The sequence below is a fragment of the Lutra lutra genome, chromosome 3, assembly GCF_902655055.1.
Source record: "Lutra lutra chromosome 3, mLutLut1.2, whole genome shotgun sequence".
Lineage (NCBI taxonomy): Eukaryota > Metazoa > Chordata > Mammalia > Carnivora > Mustelidae > Lutra > Lutra lutra.
In genome coordinates, this window is record NC_062280.1 from 29,627,277 (window position 1) to 29,644,067 (window position 16,791).

At 54.7% G+C, this 16,791-nt stretch overlaps 2 protein-coding genes across 11 annotated transcripts in view; both read left to right on the top strand.

Annotated features, from left to right (window-relative positions):
* Positions 1 to 1,020: 1,020 nt before the first annotated feature.
* On the top strand, positions 1,021 to 8,607 carry DES (desmin). Its single transcript, XM_047721741.1, has 9 exons — positions 1,021 to 1,702; positions 2,760 to 2,820; positions 2,938 to 3,033; positions 3,191 to 3,352; positions 3,536 to 3,661; positions 4,052 to 4,272; positions 5,552 to 5,595; positions 7,525 to 7,607; positions 7,819 to 8,607. Exons 1-9 carry the CDS (start codon positions 1,125 to 1,127, stop codon positions 7,858 to 7,860), a joined length of 1,413 nt encoding a protein of 470 aa, XP_047577697.1. The 5' UTR covers positions 1,021 to 1,124; the 3' UTR covers positions 7,861 to 8,607.
* A 7,210-nt stretch (positions 8,608 to 15,817) lies between these two features.
* SPEG (striated muscle enriched protein kinase) overlaps positions 15,818 to 16,791 on the top strand; it is a 55,798-nt gene continuing 54,824 nt past the window's right edge. For 4 of the 10 annotated variants that reach the window (XM_047721074.1, XM_047721079.1, XM_047721075.1 and 1 more), the window contains exon 1: positions 15,830 to 16,378. In XM_047721074.1, the coding sequence (XP_047577030.1) occupies positions 16,000 to 16,378 (379 nt within the window). In that variant the 5' untranslated portion in view covers positions 15,830 to 15,999. Of the gene's footprint in view, positions 16,379 to 16,791 lie in introns of all 10 variants that reach the window. The other 6 variants (XM_047721078.1, XM_047721080.1, XM_047721087.1 and 3 more) reach the window with 5 other exon arrangements.

Here is a 16,791-nt window from a genome sequence, read left to right on the forward strand (position 1 = left end):
CCTGTTTCCCAGACTGATGCCTTCTTCTCTATAAATACCAGCTCTGGTATGCCGGGCTGGCAGCTGCTGCTGCCAGAGAGATGGCTAGGCTGACACATGGCTCCTGACAAAATACAAACCCCTGGTGTGTGTGGGTGTGGGTGATGTGAATAGGGGGGTGAATCAGAGAAGGCATGGGGGTGGGCACAAGGGGGCAGAAGCCTGGTAAAGTTGGCGTGTGGGGGTGACTGTGCATAGTAACTGGAAACTGAGAGGCTCCCGGGCTCTTTTTGGAAATCACCCTGTTGTTTATAAACTTGAGGCTTTGCCCTACCCTGAAGAGGGGGAGGAAAAGAGCTTACACTAGCCCAGAGGGAAACTGAGGCTCAGGGTTAGAATCTTGGTGCCAGTGGACATACCTGAGGAGGCGTCTCTGGCCAGGACTGCTCTCTGACCCCCCCATGCCCCCCCGGGGTACTCCCCCACCCTCCCTGCTTGCCTAGAGACCTTCTTGCTCCATGCCTGCCTGGTGGGTGCCAGTCTTTCCTGAGTTCTTCCAAACCTCTGCCACTTCTAGGGAACCCTTAGGGAGGAAAAAAAGTGCTTTTGAGGCTTTCTGGGGAATAGGCCTTGTTTCTCCAGGAAATGACCCAAAGTCTCTCCACCAAACGAAAGGGACACCCTCAAACCAAGGGGAAACCTCTCTTCCATTCTCTCCCCTGACTACCTCCCAGGGCAAGGCGGGCACCCAAGGGCAGAAAGAGGCTGCCTAGGGCTTCCAGACAGGCTTGCTTCCCCCTGTGAAGGGGTTGGCAGGCCTGCCCATCTTCTGCCCTCCTAGGCCCTCCAGCCTGTCCCACACCTCTTGCGGGGCCCCTTCCCACCCGCATAGGGGCGTAAGGGTGCAGGCCTCTTGCGGGGGAGCTGGCCTCCCCGCCCCCACGCCAGCGGCCGCCCTTCCTGGCAGGACAGCGGGATCCTGCAGCTGTCAGGGGAGGGGCGGCGGGGGCTGATGTCAGGAGGGATACAAATAGTGCAGACGGCTAAGGGGCCCTGTCTCCCCTCGACGCATCCACTCTCCAGTCGGCCGCCTCCCGCCGCCGCTTCCTCCGTGTCGCCCAGCCTCGCCCGCGCGCGCAGCCACCATGAGCCAGGCCTACTCGTCCAGCCAGCGCGTGTCCTCCTACCGCCGCACCTTCGGCGGGGCGGGGGGCTTCCCGCTCGTCTCCCCGCTCGGCTCACCGGTGTTCCCGCGCGCGGGCTTCGGCACCAAGGGCTCCTCGAGCTCTATGACGTCCCGCGTGTACCAGGTGTCGCGCACGTCGGGCGGGGCAGGGGGTCTGGGGGCGCTGCGGGCCAGCCGGCTGGGGTCGGCCCGCGCGCCCTCCTCCTACGGCGCGGGCGAGCTGCTGGACTTCTCGCTGGCCGACGCCGTGAACCAGGAGTTCCTGACCACGCGCACCAACGAGAAGGTGGAGCTGCAGGAGCTCAATGACCGCTTCGCCAACTACATCGAGAAAGTGCGCTTCCTGGAGCAGCAGAACGCGGCGCTCGCCGCGGAGGTGAACCGGCTCAAGGGGCGCGAGCCCACCCGGGTCGCCGAGATCTACGAGGAGGAGCTGCGCGAGCTGCGGCGCCAGGTGGAGGTGCTCACCAACCAGCGCGCCCGCGTGGACGTCGAGCGTGACAACCTGTTGGACGACCTGCAGCGGCTCAAGGCCAAGTGAGGACCTGGCGCTCCCGGAACCCCCTTTCCGCGGGCTGAGAGCGGGACGAGGCCTGGGGGCTGGGGGGCAGCTGTCAGCACCTCTCTACCCCCCCACACACCCTGTCCTGCGCACCAGGGACCCTCTCCCACCCCTCTGCGGGGAGAGAGTCATCTACTGGTGTTCCCCCGAGGAGAGATGGACTTCTGGGTGTCTCCCTCGTGTTCTTACTCTGCAAAGCAGTTTTCTTGGGGACATCATAGTGTGCAAATGGAAGACCTGAGGCCTGTGGACAGCCCCTTAAAAGCGTCCTAAGATGTCAGGGTAGTGTCCATGGGGGACTGGCAGATGAGCAGAGGGAGGAGGCCCGGGTACAGTCAGAGGGAGAGGGGGTTTGATAGGAGACAAGGAAAATCGGGCAAGCTGGGAAGGGCAAAGGGTGGGGAATCTAAGTGGTAGCTCTCAGCTCATCTGTGATCAGACTACCCCACACCCCGGGGTGGGGGGAGGTGGATAGAGAGCAGATCTTAGTCCCTAGGCTGGGCTGAGGCTGTGCCATTTCACTAAGGGGACGGAGAAGCTAGAGGAAAGGGGAGGGAGCAAGCCGCAGGCTCCTGAAAGCTTCCGGGGCCTGATAGCGGGCTTCACCTGGCTTCCAGTAGGAAAAGGCAACAAGAATAGAGCCAGTACTCCGGGGTCCTGCTTCTGATGGCAGGAGTGAGCGGAATCAACGTCCTACCACCCCAGTCACAAACAATAATTGAGCACCTATGTTGGCCAGACTGGGGCTGAGAACCAGGAACGGTGGAGGTGGATAGAATAGACAGAGTCGCTAATCCCAGGGAGGTCACAGTCTGGTTGGGGACATAGACTTCCGGGGTGTGGCTCTGGGGAAGAAATTGGGCCACTTCCTGTCCCCTCCCCCAGTGGGCAGGGCCTCTTGTCTCTACCCTGGAGCCAGGCCTCCTCTGGGTGGCCTGAGCCCCACTCCCTGGGCAGCCCCCACCAGGCCTATCCCCACGGCTGGTTTTATCCTCACCAACTGTCTCTTTTCTGTCTATCTGTTCCCGCCAGACTGCAAGAAGAGATTCAGCTGAGAGAAGAAGCGGAGAACAATTTGGCTGCCTTCAGAGCGGTGAGCCCTCTTTGGTCCCCCAGCAGCTTTACCCCCTCTGACCCCAGGGGCCCCTGGTCTCCCTCTGCCCTACCTGGGTTCTCAGTGACCCTCTCCCTCTTGCTTGACCACTCCCAGGATGTGGATGCGGCTACTCTCGCTCGGATTGACCTAGAGCGCAGGATTGAGTCTCTCAACGAGGAAATCGTGTTCCTTAAGAAAGTGCATGAAGAGGTATGCCTTTAGCCTTCCTCCTCAAGGTCCTCAGACTCTGGTAGGAGTAGCTGGAAAGGAGGAGGGGCAGTGCAAGGCTGGGGAATGGGGGAGGGGGTCTGAGGGTGCCGTGTGGGTGGGGCCTGGCAGAGCCCTGAAGCCCAGCTGCGCCCTACAGGAGATCCGAGAGCTACAGGCCCAGCTTCAGGAACAGCAGGTCCAGGTGGAGATGGACATGTCCAAGCCGGACCTCACCGCCGCGCTCAGGGACATCCGGGCTCAGTATGAGACCATCGCGGCCAAGAATATCTCAGAAGCTGAGGAATGGTACAAGTCAAAGGTGGGCAACATGGCCCGAGGGCTCTGGCCCCTCCGTTCCCCTGTTCCCCTCCGTCTCTATCTGGAGGTGCTTCCTGTGGCTCTCTCCGTGGGGAGGAGAGTGAGCCAGGGTCTCCAGGCTCCCTTGCCTTCCCTGCCCTTTGTCCTGCATCCTCCTCATCTCGGTCCCACTCCCTGCCCACAGGTGTCCGACCTGACCCAGGCAGCCAACAAGAACAACGATGCACTGCGCCAGGCCAAGCAGGAGATGATGGAGTATCGACACCAGATCCAGTCCTACACCTGCGAGATCGACGCCCTCAAGGGCACCGTGAGTGCCCGCCCACCTCGCCCCACCGAGTCCTTCCAGCCTGCAGCTCCCACTCTCACTCTGAGACCCTCTCTCTGGGCCTCTGTTTCCTCAAACCTCCCACAGGGGTGAAAACAGACAGGTGGCTTCTCAGTTGAACTCTCAGGAGTCGGGGGGGCTCCTAGGTGGGGGTGGAGAGGAAGGACACAGATGCTTCCTTTTATGACTTCTATTCTCTGGGTCTCCCCAGAAGGCTTCACTTGAATTTAGGATTCCCTAGCTCAGAAGAGCGTGCCTGACCATGTGGGGTTGCACCCCAGCTCCAAGGCTGTGTCTGTCCCCGTCCTGAGCCCCTACCCTCGTGCCCACCCCTCCATGACTCTCCTTGACGTGGGTGTCCCTCTCCTGCAGAACGATTCGCTGATGAGGCAGATGCGAGAGATGGAAGACCGCTTTGCCAGCGAGGCCAGCGGCTACCAGGACAACATCGCGCGTCTGGAGGAAGAGATCCGGCACCTCAAGGATGAGATGGCCCGTCACCTGCGAGAGTACCAGGACCTGCTCAATGTCAAGATGGCCCTAGATGTGGAGATTGCCACCTACCGGAAGCTGCTGGAGGGAGAGGAAAGCCGGTGAGGGGCTGGCGCTGGGACTCTGGGGAGTTCCGAGGGGCCCATTCCCGCACCCCCCCCATACCCCTGGGATTGGGGAGGGGCTCAGGATCACCTTAGAGAGATCTGGAAACAATTTTATACAGGAGGCCACCACACCACTAATTGCAGAGAATTAACCAAGGCCACCTGGGTAAAAAGTGACTTAATTAATAGCTTTTATAAAAAGAGAAATAGAAGTATTCCCTCATCCACCTTCAGAATTAAGAGCCAACAGCATAAAACCATGTTCAGCAACCAGTAATAAAATATTACTGCCAGTCAAGGAAGAGATGAGAGCAGAGTGGGGAATGATGAGCAAGGAAAGGGAGGGGCTGATAGAGACAAAGAGAGAGCCTGAGACACAGGTTAAGAAGGAGAGGGCAGACTTGTGCCGGAGGGCGTGTGCGCTCACACACACACACACACACACACACACACACAAGCTTTTAGGAAAAGATAGCATGACATGCTCAGAGCAACTCACTTCTGACACCAAAAATGACATATGACTAAAAGGCAATGCAAAGCAACTTTTCTGGGGCGTTGGAAATGTTCTGTATCTCAATTTAGACTAGTAGTTCCATTGATGTAGACGCTGATCAAAACTCATTGCAAAATTGCAGACTAAGATCTGTGTATTTCACTGTAGGTAAACCTAACCTCAGTTTAACACAGGTCAATTACTCAAAAAAATGACGCTTATGGATACTCATAAAAACGATGACGTCTAAAGTTTAAAACAATCAGCAGACATGCTTAAATACAGACCTGCACACAGAGAGAGGTCAGAGTTCATAGAATTACATCTACACCTAATGACCTTTTAAGGCAGCTGGAGATGTGTTGCGTTTCCCTGCACTAGGCATAAACGGGGATGGCATTTACCCTGGAACTCGCCCTTCTGTGGGTGGGCCAGCAGTTTCCAGCCTGGCTGGCAGGTGGGCATACACAATGGCTGTGGCCTACAACTGCTATCCATATACCCTGAATTACCTGAGGAAGGAGATCCTGGTGACCTAGAGAGGGCAGGGGTGTTGGGAGTATGGATGTCAGGCCAGCAGTTCAGAGATGGAAAGGGACAGTTCCTGGGAGAGCTGGAGTTGCCCTTTGACCCTGTGCTCTTAGCCACATGAAAGGTCAGTGGGACAGGGACAGCTGACAGTGGCCTTTGTTGAGGACCAGGGCAAGCTTTGATGTGTGGTCACAGGGAGATATAGAGGGCCCTAACCCTTTGGCGGCTTGATCTCTCCCTTTTCAGGATCAACCTCCCCATCCAGACCTTCTCTGCTCTCAACTTCCGAGGTGAGTGCATATTGGCAGGTGGACACTGGGATGGCAGGGGGCAGGAGTCCAGCATGGGCACTGCCCAAGGCCAGCCAGGGAGGGAGAATGGAACCGGGGGGATGGAGCTGGGGTCTGGGACAGAGAAAGGGAGCAGCTGCAGGTGGGTGGGCAAGTTTAGGTAGAGGCACCTTCTAACAGAGAGAGCTTTTTAAATATTCCATGGTATTATACTGTATTGAGCATGTCCCCAGAACCTTCTGGGAGTCTCAGACATTGGCAAACAGCTTCGATTCCCAATATACCCAAACTCTGAAGGTACCAGGGCTGGCCTTGGGGGTCTGGCAGCAGAAGCATCTAGAACCATATACCCTGGACTACAAGGCGCCCCCCCCAGCCATTGTCTGTTTGGCAAATGGCCAAGCACACCCCTGCACCCCACCCCACCCCACCTCCCACCAGCTGCTAGTTGAACACCTCCAGTTTGCCGGAGCAAGATGTTGGACACAGGCTTTAAAAGAAAAAAAAAGAAACCAAATCTTAGCAAAGCCAGACAATTAAAAGAAGGAGCTCCAGGGGCATTCTGCCATTCTGACATTAGTAATATGCAGATTGAGTGGCTTTCCAATCCCAGAGAACAGAAAAACACACTATAATGAAACATTAGGAAAGCAAATTGGACTCCTTGGCTTGGCAGTGTCGCCTTTCCTAGATCAAACCTTTTTTGTCTTCCGTGTTTGTTCCCGTCGGGAAAATTACATGCTGTGCCCCACCAAGTTATGACATTTGTCGCAGGCTAGCGGCTCACTGAGGAAATTCATGAACACTAAACTCGTCATACCCAGGACCTAAATTTGACCAGCCCTAGAAAACTCAGAACCTTTTTTTTTTTTCAGTAGTTTATGCAGACACCCAAGTGTGAGCCTTGTAATTGAAACTGCTTAATGCTTTTTCAAATCAGTGGCTCTGTGGCCAAGATAGCACATCATGGCTAGTGTTTCACGGCAAAGAAACTGAGGCATAGAGAGGCAAGGGACTGGCCGCCAGCACAATGAATCCATAACCAACTCCTGTCTGTCTCTCTTTCATTAAGACACAGTTTACTGGGCGCCTGGGTGGCTCAGTGGGTTGGGCCGCTGCCTTCGGCTCAGGTCATGATCTCAGGGTCCTGGGATCGAGTCCCGCATCGGGCTCTCTGCTCAGCAGGGAGCCTGCTTGCCTGCCTCTCTGCCTACTTGTGATCTCTGTCTGTCAAATAAATAAATAAAATCTTAAAAAAAAAAAAGACACAGTTTACTCATCTGGTCTCTCTCTCTCTTTTTAAGATCTATTTATTTATGAGAGAGAGAGAGAGCAAGAGCGAGAGAGAGAGAGAGGGCAGGGGGCAGAGAGAGAGAGAGTCTTAAGCAGACTCTGCGTCAAGCATGGAGCCCGATGTAGGGCTGGATCTCACAACCCTGAGATCACAACCTAGGCAAATCCAAGAGTCCAAAGCTTAACCAACTGCACCCCCCCAGAGCACCCCTCATCTGGACTCTTAAAGAGGGGCTGGGTACCATGAGGCCCTTCAAAAGAGTATCTTGGGACTGGGTTTGGGGTTCTGTCAGGGTACAAGTTCACACAAGGCTGTGCTGGAGCCCAGCGGTGGAGGGGGAGTGAGGGCGTGTGTGAGGAGTGGGAATATTGGATGGTCTGGGGCCTCAGGGGTCCTCCACTCTCCTGAATCAGCGTCTCTTGGCTCCTGAGCCTGTCTCAGCCGTGGGACTGGCCCCGGCATCTGTAGAGCTCAAGGACAGGCTATAAAGTCTTGCTGAAAAAGTCATAGCCCCATCTTGAGGGGGTAGGAGTGTTTTGGGCTCCACCCCATGGGACGAGGGAGGGACTGCCAGTCCCTGGAGTGGCCCAGGCCTGGACTTGGTCAGGCTGAGTGTGTGGATGGATCTGTTACAGAAACAAGCCCGGAGCAAAGGGGTTCTGAGGTCCACACCAAGAAGACGGTGATGATCAAGACCATCGAGACCCGGGATGGGGAGGTGAGCCATCTGCCTGTTTCCCTTAGCCTGGTGGGGGCTCTGGGGTAGGTCTGTGAGGCTGTCAGCCAGGTGTCTTCCACCAGCTGTGCTGGTTCAAGGCCTGCCTGGAGGGAGAGGGGGTCCTGCCACATCGGAGTCGGGGGAGGACCCAGGGCTGGGGCCCCATTCTCCTGTTGGTGCTGATTTGGACTGGGCTTCTCTCCCTCCCCAGGTTGTCAGCGAGGCCACACAGCAGCAACACGAGGTGCTTTAAAGCCAGAGACCCCTCTGCCACCAGAGACCGTCCTCGCCCCTGTCCTCACTGCCTCCTAAAGCCAGCCTCCTTCTATCCCAGAGCACCACACCCAGCCACAATGCTCCCCTCACAGCCTCTGACATTTGCTCACCCACCACCACGCATGGCCCCCGCAGGGGACATGGCCCACCCCTGCCCAGGCACAGGCAGCCCCAGCCGTGTGAGTCCTGGATGTTGGAAATGAGTGAGCCTGGCTCCTAGCTGCCCTCCGCGTGTGCTGGGCAGGACCAGCGTGGAACCAGAGCAGACCAGTCCCCTCCCACTTCTGGGACGTCAGGCCCTAGCCTCTACCTTTTGAGAGGGCCCCAGAGCAGGGTGTTGGGACCCCATAGGACCAGGATGGAGCCCGGAGACCTCCCCACTCCCTACTCCCTAGCCTGGGTCAGAGAGGGCAGCCTCCCCAGCAAGCCTGGCAGGTGACTGGAGGACTAGCCCCTGTGGGAATGGGGGCTTGACACGGACCCCGTTGCCCCTTTCCGAGGGTGGGCTTAGAAAGCAGGGGCTGCAAGAGGGAACCCCCGAAGGTGCCATTTGTGGGAGGAGGAGATTCAGAAGGAGAGAGGGTGGGTGAGATGCTGGAGAGGAGAAGTGAGGAGAGAGGCAGAGAGCAGTCTCAGGCAGGGGAAGGGGTGCCCCCTCTGTGCCCACCCCTTCCCTGCAGCAGGGGCTCTGGACAGAAACAATAAAAAGAGAAGTACTAGCCTAGCACGTCCCTGGCTGTGTTGACTGCCTGGTCGCCTCTGGGGGCCCCCAGGGCCCTGCTGCCCCACCCCCTGGGATGGATGCTGCCTTCCTAACTCCTCAGAGCTCAGACCGTCCCCCAGGGCCTGTCACCTCTGCTGTTCCCAGAAACTATCAGCCTTGCTGTGTGTATGTGGCATAGGGTGGGAGGGGAGTTGGGTAGGGGGCTTTTGTTAGGGAGCCTTGAATACCTCCTGTTAGGACCCAATTTCTGGAATGCCCCCTTGGGCCCCCTTTGGGCCTTCAGATCATCAGGCCCCAGGGACACCACCTGCTGCTCTTTCTGAAGGGCATCGCCTGGCTCCGAAGTAGGGCTCTCCTGTTCCCCAAAACAGCTCACAGCCCCTTCCCATTAAACCTGCCTGAGCACCTTCTATGGACAAGGACCGATTCAGGAAAAACAACATTGTTAAGAAAAATAGAAAGTTCTATCTTATTTTTGGAGAAGACTGAAATTCTCTGAAGATATCATTTCAGCCTATGTTAACCAAGACTTTGAATGCAATGCAATCTCAAGGAAAATACAAAAGGGAAATTTGGGGAGAATTTGGTAAGCATAGGGGAGGGGAGTGGAGGACATATTTAAAAAAAATAGGAAATCCTGGAACAAAATATTAACACGGATATGTTAAAGGTTTCTGTGGGAGACGCTTAATGATTCAATATATAGACTTGGGGGCCATTGGGTAGCCATGGGAGGACAGGAGTGAAGCCTGTCTCATTTCACTCCTTCTAAAAAATAAATTTCAGATGGATCCAAGATTCAGGAAGCTTGATGGGATCCATATAGGCTTCCACCTTCAAGTTAGTCCTCACAGATCAAGGAGATAATTCTTTAAAAGAGAGGGGAAGAGGGTAGAGATCATAAAAATAGTAAATTCAGACAATCTGTAGGAGGGAAAAAAAACGAATCCAAAACCTAATAGAGCTTTAGTCTTAAGTTCCTTAGTCTGACTTTCCTAACTGGCCTTTTCAAGAAACTTCCAAAGCCTTTCTGGTGTGTCTATTTTTCTCCCTCTCCTTGGATGCTCCCTTTGCTCAGAAATCACTCCTTCCCTCTGGGTTCAGCAGATCGTCCCTATAAGAAGGCCCCCTTCTAAGTGGTATTCTTCAGCTTGGCCTGGGGAGCATTGTGGACACATCCCGGGTCTCCACCCTCTGCCACGTGATCATTTCTTTCCCCCTAGTGCCCTAGTGGGATGAACACTGAAAACCCTAGAACTACTCCCATCAATCCACAGTGGAATTCCAAGTGAAATTACAAGTAGCATTTGCCATGTCTTTACCCTGGGATATAGGAGGAGGGACAGTGGGGGGCTTCCCATCCCTGAGCTGGTCTCTCTGTGAGAGAGATGTCTGGGTGAGGCTGGGCTCGGGTGGCTAAGAGGTGGTGTACGTATCTGTGAGTAATTTCAGGAGCCTCTCAGCGATTTCTTCTTTCCCTTAAATGAGTACACTCTCTCATCTAACCCATAGAGCACAAAGGGGTGCATAGGTCAGGGAAGGTCTTAGAGTCAACCCTACCCTCCAAAAAAGCTGAGGTGCAGACTAGTCACTGAAATGGAAAGAATCTAGGAATCTTAGACTCTCAGAGTCAGATGGCAAGTTCCCCAGGGAGTGATGCCCATAACCCGGAAGTCGCCTCCCAGCCTCGCTCTAATATCCTAATGAGCAGTCACCGAGCTCTGCTTGAACATCTCTGGTCGGAGAACGCACTACCTCCTGAGCCCTTGGAGCTGGGGGTAGCTCTGTCAGAAAGCCTTCCTCCTTGGCACACATCTGTCTCCTGTGACTACTGCCCACTTGTTCAGAGAAGAGAGGAGGCTCAGACCCAGCCTGTGTCCCCGTGGGGAAGCATTCTTTGAGCAGAGCCTTCCTGGGACTAAAAGACCTCTGATGCCCGGTGCCTGGCTGGCTCAGGCGGTAGAGTGTGTCTGCCTCTTAATCTTGGGGTTGTGAGTTCAGGCCTCATGCTGGGTACTTAAAATACTTAAAATCTTCACAAAAAAAAAAAAAAAGTGGGGGGGATGCCTGAATGGCTCAGCTGGTTAAGTGTTTGCTTTCAGCTTGGGTCATGACCCCAGGGTTCTGGGATCCAGGCCCACATGGGGCTCCTGGCTTAGTGGGGAGCCTGCCTCTCCCTCTGCTTATGTTCTCCCTCTCTGGGACGCCTGGGTGGCTCAGTCAGTTAAGCGGCTACCTTTGGCTCGGGTCATGATCCCAGTGTCCTGGGACCGAGTCCCACATCAGGCTCCTTGCTCCGTGGGGACCCTGCTTCTCCCTCTGCCTCTGCCTACCACTCTGTGTGCCTGTGCTCTCTTTCTCTCTCACTCTAACAAATAAATAAATAAAATCTTTAAAAAAAATCTTAAAAACAAAACAAAACAAAACCATAAAAAAAAGGGGCGCCTGGGTGTCTCAGTGGTTAAAGCCTCTACCTTCGGCTCAGGTCATGATCTCAGGGTCCTGGGATGGAGCCTCATATCGGGCTCTCTGCTCAGCAGGGAGCCTGCCTTCTCCTCCTCTCTCTCTGCCCGCCTCTCTGCCTACTTGTGATCTGTCAAATAAATAAAAATCTTAAAAAAAAAACAAAACATAAAAAAAAAAACCCAAGTAGAAGTCCTCTGGTTCTAAGTCCTCTGTTTTGGCTATCTTCTTGGGAGCTTGACTATGAGGCAGGGACTCTAGGGCAGGGGAACATGGTTATGGTGCTCCCCAAAATGGACAAAATAAGCCAAGAAAGATCTGGTTTCCATATGGTCACACATATGCACCCTGTCACCTCCATGGCGAAACCCCTGCCTGTTCTTGGGACACTCACTCTCATATCCTCTCCTGTAAGATTCCAAAAATCACGAAGAAACAAGAGAGCTCATGGAGGCTGACTAGCTTCTCACTGGACTCAGGGGATCCATTCTAGACCAACTCAGTCCCCATGCAATAGGTGAGGTAGGAAGGATCATGGGAGGCAAAAATGTGTCCCTAAACCAAGAACTGAGGGCTCAGTGGACACTGTCCTGCTCTCTCTGTCCACTCTTTCCTCTGCCCCCCCTGAGCCCTCTCCTCCCACCCACTCACCCCTCCCTCTTCTTCCCCTCACCTGCTTGCCTAGGACACTTAGGCAAATACGTCAATGACTTTCAGGTTCAACACCAGAATGCCACCTAACCAAGGGGAAAGTCTTCATCGTTCTACACATCACTGGTTCCCTGGTGCCCGGGAGAGGGCTTGCTCCATAGAAGGTGCTCATTAAATATTTAAGTACTTGTTGAATGAATACCCACTGAGCACTTTTATTTCCTTTTCCCTAAATTAAATATTTACTGGGAAGGCTGATGGCCCCCACTTCATTTCAAGGATCCAAGCAACATTTACTGACCTTTCACCATGTGCCAGGTGCACAGTGCCTCATTGTGACCGGCAGGAAACTCCCCACAGCCCAGAGAGGTGAGGGGAACTGCCAAGGTCTCACAGCATTACTTGTGGCTGAGGAGAACCAGGCCCCAGGCTCCTTGGCCTCTGGAGTCCAGATCTCTTTCCATGACACCATAGGCTTGTGATCGCGAGGCAGGGCTGACTGGCAGCACACACCCAGCCCGGCGCCAGGTCGCAGGGCACTATGGGGCCCATTCTGAGGACAGATGAGCGCCTTGCAGCCAGCTGCCCTGGGTGGCAGGCCTGGCCAGAGTCTGAGGGTCAAAGCTAGTGCAGGTTCCTCCAGGAGAGGGCACCAGCGATTCACAGGGCCGGTGCCTTCCCTACCCAGGCCCACACACCCCAGAGCACACATCAGCGGATGCCCCCATTCCAGAAACTCAGCCAGGAGATACACAAGCCATGTTCCTGGCCCTGTGCCAGGCCCTTTTAAATAGTTAATATTCATTTTAATATTTAATATAATAATTTAAAGCCATCACAACAACCTAAGTCAGATCATGTAATTCCTCCGCTCACAATCCTCTCAGATGACTTCCGGTTTTCACATGGAACAAAAGTGCCATGGCCTACAAGATGCTAGGCTTTCTGACCCCTGCTACCCACCTGACCTCATGTCTCTACCCTCCCCACCGCTCCCTCCAGCCCCACTGGCACCCTGGTTCTTGTCGGAGCCTGCCGGGCACATTCCCCACTCTGCCTGAAGCAGTCCGGTCCAGACATCTGCACCATTTGCTTCCTCAGTCCTTTAAGATGGGCTCAGTCATTCCCAACGAGGCTCCAGCCATCCTATTAGAAAGTGCAAGCTCCGTCACTCTCCCATCTCCCTTCCCCTGCTCCGTTTTTCCCACAGGGACAGGAATCCTTGTCTGTTTTGCTCACTGCTCTATCCCTACTGCCTAGAACAGTACCGGGCACAAAGGAGGAATTCAAAAATGTTTGTGAAATGAATGAAAACACCCTGAGTCGAGCTACCTCATTTTATAGATGAAGAGACTGAAGCTGAAGGATTCTCAGTGACTCGCTCAAGACCACACAGTTTGTGTATTCAACCGACCAGCCCACCAACCAACCAACCAAGCTTTACCGACCACCCACCACATGCATTCTGAGCAATTTTGTTGAGGTCCAGTGCTAGATGGCTTTGGGTTATTGTTTTTATTTTTTTTTTTAAGATTTTATTTATTTATTTGATAGAGATCTCAAGTAGGCAGAGCAGCAGGCAGAGAGTGAGGAGGAGGCAGGCTCTCTGCTGAGCAGAGAGCCCGATGCGGGGCTCGATCCTGGGGCTCGATCCTGGGGCTTGATCCTGGGGCTCGATCCCAGCACCCTGGGATCATGACCTGAACTGAAGGCAGAGGCTTTAACCCACTGAGCCACCCAGGTGCCCTGGGTTATTGGTTTTTTTTTTTTTTTTTTTTTTTTTTAAGAGAGTTTTGGAGCGTCTGAGTGGCTCAGTCCGTTGGGTGTCAGACTCTTAGTTTTGGCTCAGGTTATGATCTCAGGGTCCTTGGATGGAGCCCTGCCTCAGGTTCTATGCTCAGCAGAGAGTCTGCTTGAAGATTCTCACTTTTTGGCTCTCCCTGACTCATGCACACACACGCTCTCTCTGTAAATAAAGAAATAAATCTTTAAAAAAATTTTTAAAAATAAAATACTCTTCCTTTGTTCTTGATGTTCCATCTGCTTGTGAAGCCTTCCCCCGCGTTTTTACCTTTTAGAATTACATTCATGCGTAAGACTTCAGCTTATCCTCAGTGGTTGCCCAGGGTGTGGTCGACCACAAAGGGGATGTTCAGGGAAATATTTAGGGTGACGTTCTGTATGGTCTTGAGGTAGAAGATGCACAATTTCTCTGCATTTGTCAAAACCCGAAGAACTGAACAGCACAAAGAGTAGGTTTAAATGCATTCAAACAATACAGAAATTTCATTCCTCAAGGCTTTTAATCCCCATGGATGTAATTCAGTGCTTCAACGGTCTCTTCGGTACCCTCCGCATTCACATACACAAGCACACTTGAACTTCAGTCTCCGCGAGAGAAGGTGGGGATGAGGTGACATTGTAAGGCCCTTTCTCCATCTCAGAATGACTCAGGGCTCCTCCCTTGGCTCCTCTCTGCCTTCCCAGGCTTCACCCCTTTGGGCTCAAGGTCAGGTGTAGGTCTCTCACCTGAACTTTTGTCTAACTTTTTAAATTTTGCGATAACTATAGATTCACGTGGAGTTATAAGAAATAATACAGACAGCTTTCCCCAGTCCGTGGCACATTCTTGTGTAACTACAGTACCATATCACAACCAAGAAATTGCCATGAGTCCACCCACCTTCCTGAGATTTTACCACTTTTACACGCACTCATGTGTGTGTGTGTGTGTGTGTGTGTGTGTGTATAATTCTATCTGTGCATTTTACCACATACACAGATTCATGTGACCCCCACCAGTCCGGGTATGGAATGGCTCCATCACAAGTCTCACCTGGACAGGGGTGCCTGGGTGGCTCAGTGGGTTAAAGCCTCTGCCTTCAGCTCAGGTCATGATCTCAAGGTCCTGGGATCAAGCCCCGCATTGGGCTCTCTGCTCAGCAGGGAGCCTGTCTCTCTTCCTCACTCTCTGCCTACCTCTCTGCCTGCTTGTGATCTCTGTTTGTCAAACGAGTCTCACTTGAACTTTTATTCTATTTTGTTGTTGTTGTTGTTGTTTCTAAGTAGGCTCTGGGCCCATTGCGGAGCCCAAAGTGGGGCTTTAACTCATGACCCTGAGATCAGGACCTGAGCTGAGGTCAAGAGTCAGACGCTTAACCCAATGAGCCACCCAGGCGTCCCTCACTTGAAATTCTAAAAGCAGCAATGTCCTACCTTGATATTTGTCGAGGTGCAACCTGTTGAAGCACCACACTGCAACCGGCCTCCAACTGCCCCATCATCTCCAGTTCACCCCCTGCACCATGGTTCCAAAGGGGGATCCTTCTAAAACACAGCTCTGACTACGTTAGCCTGCAGCTTAACAGCCTCCAGCAGCACCCACTGCCATCAGACCTTAGCGAGCCAAACGACCACCTCCACTCACCCCACCCCTCCTGCAGGTCAATCCCTCCAAACTCCTCTGACTCTAGAACTTGTCATCTACTTTCATCATGCTCTGATTTAGATCATGCTGTTCCTCCGCCTGGAATGCCCTTCCCACCCTTCTCTGTCTGTTGCAACCTTCATCCAACTATCCATTTTTACAGATGAGAACTTGGAGGTTGAGAGACGTTTGATGTCACACACCACGTAAGGGCAGGACCATCTGGGAGCCTCAATCCACCCAACTCCCTGCTCCTAGGCTCACAGTTCACCAGGCTGTCGTGGAGGCTGGGGAGGCCACTGGTCCTTCTTCCCGGCTATCTGCTCACCTCCACTTGGGCCTGCTTCCCCATCTGCCTCTCAGACATGTCATCCAGCACCTCCTCTCCCTCTCCTCCAGCTGGGAATCAGAAGCCTGAGGACTGGGTGGCAGGGCAATGGGATAAAGCCCAAGGGTAACCCGACTCCAGACTCCTGAGTGGGCTGGGGGCCAGGTCACCCTAGGGGATGGGACCTGGACTATGTGCTCAGGGACCCCGTTGGAGCAGGGGGTTGGAGATAGGGGCTCCTGGAGAGTGGGAAGAAGCCGAGGCGTCCAAGTCCCCTCCTCTGCTGCCCCCTCCCTCCACTGCTCACTCGCAACCCGAGCCGGGGGGCCTAAAAATAGCCCCCGAGGCGCAACCGCCGCCCTGGTGACCTTCTGGGTAACACAGGCCGAAGGCGGGCGGGCAGCAGGAAGGCAGGGCGCCGGCCCCCCAAGACTCATCTCCCAGGGCACCATTCCCACCGCGGGTGCCCCCGTGGCCGGCAGGTTCCAGAGACCCACCCCCTCCAGCCCAGGTCACAGAGGCCATGCAGAAAGCCCGGGGCACGCGAGGCGGGGACGCGGGCACGAGGGCACCCCCCAGCCCCGGGGTGCCTCCCAAGCGAGCCAAGGTGGGGGCCGGCAGAGGGGCGGTGGCCGGGGCTCCCGCCTTCCTGCGGCCCCTGAAGGACGCTGCGGTGTTGGCGGGCAGCGACATACGGCTGCGGGTGGCAGTGAGCGGGACGCCCCAGCCCAGCCTCAGCTGGTTCCGGGACGGGCAGCCCTTGCCTCCGCCGACCCCTGAGCCCAGCTGCCTGTGGCTGCGGAGCTGCGGGGCGCGGGACGCCGGAGTGTACAGCTGCAGGGCCCAGAACGAGCGGGGCCAGGTCTCCTGTGAGGCTGTTCTCACGGTGCTGGAGGTTGGAGGTAATGGGGAGGTGGGGGGAGGGGAGGGGAGGGCGGCGAGTCTGGTGGGCTGGGGTACTCAGAGCCCGGACCAGGGCTGCAGGATCCAAGTGGGGAGGTCGCTGGTTCATCCAGCTCTTCCCAGGAGCTCTGGCTTCTGGCCCCGCAGACCCAGAAGTGCCAATCAAGAGGAAAGTGTGTGTTTGGGGGGGCAGGGAGGGGTGTCAAAGTAGAGAGGCTCACAACAGGAAGGTCAGAGGTCAAGGGTCAGCATTTGGTAAGCAAATACCTGAGCCCCCACTAAGGCGTCTCTGGAATTCCGAAGTGAAAGGCCTCCTCATTTCCCTGTAGGGAGAGAAAATCCTCTGGAGAAAATTGTCTTTATCAGCTCGGGTAACCTAGAATTGAGACACCTCATGGGGCTGCACACGTCT

Bases quoted from the DNA above. Each gene is read 5' to 3' on its own strand.
- DES (XM_047721741.1), top strand. From the start codon at position 1,125: ATGAGCCAGGCCTACTCGTCCAGCCAGCGCGTGTCCTCCTACCGCCGC. The intron at 3,034-3,190 runs GTATGCCTTTAG...TGCGCCCTACAG, and splicing joins TTAAGAAAGTGCATGAAGAG to GAGATCCGAGAGCTACAGGC. The intron at 4,273-5,551 runs GTGAGGGGCTGG...CTCCCTTTTCAG, and splicing joins CTGGAGGGAGAGGAAAGCCG to GATCAACCTCCCCATCCAGA.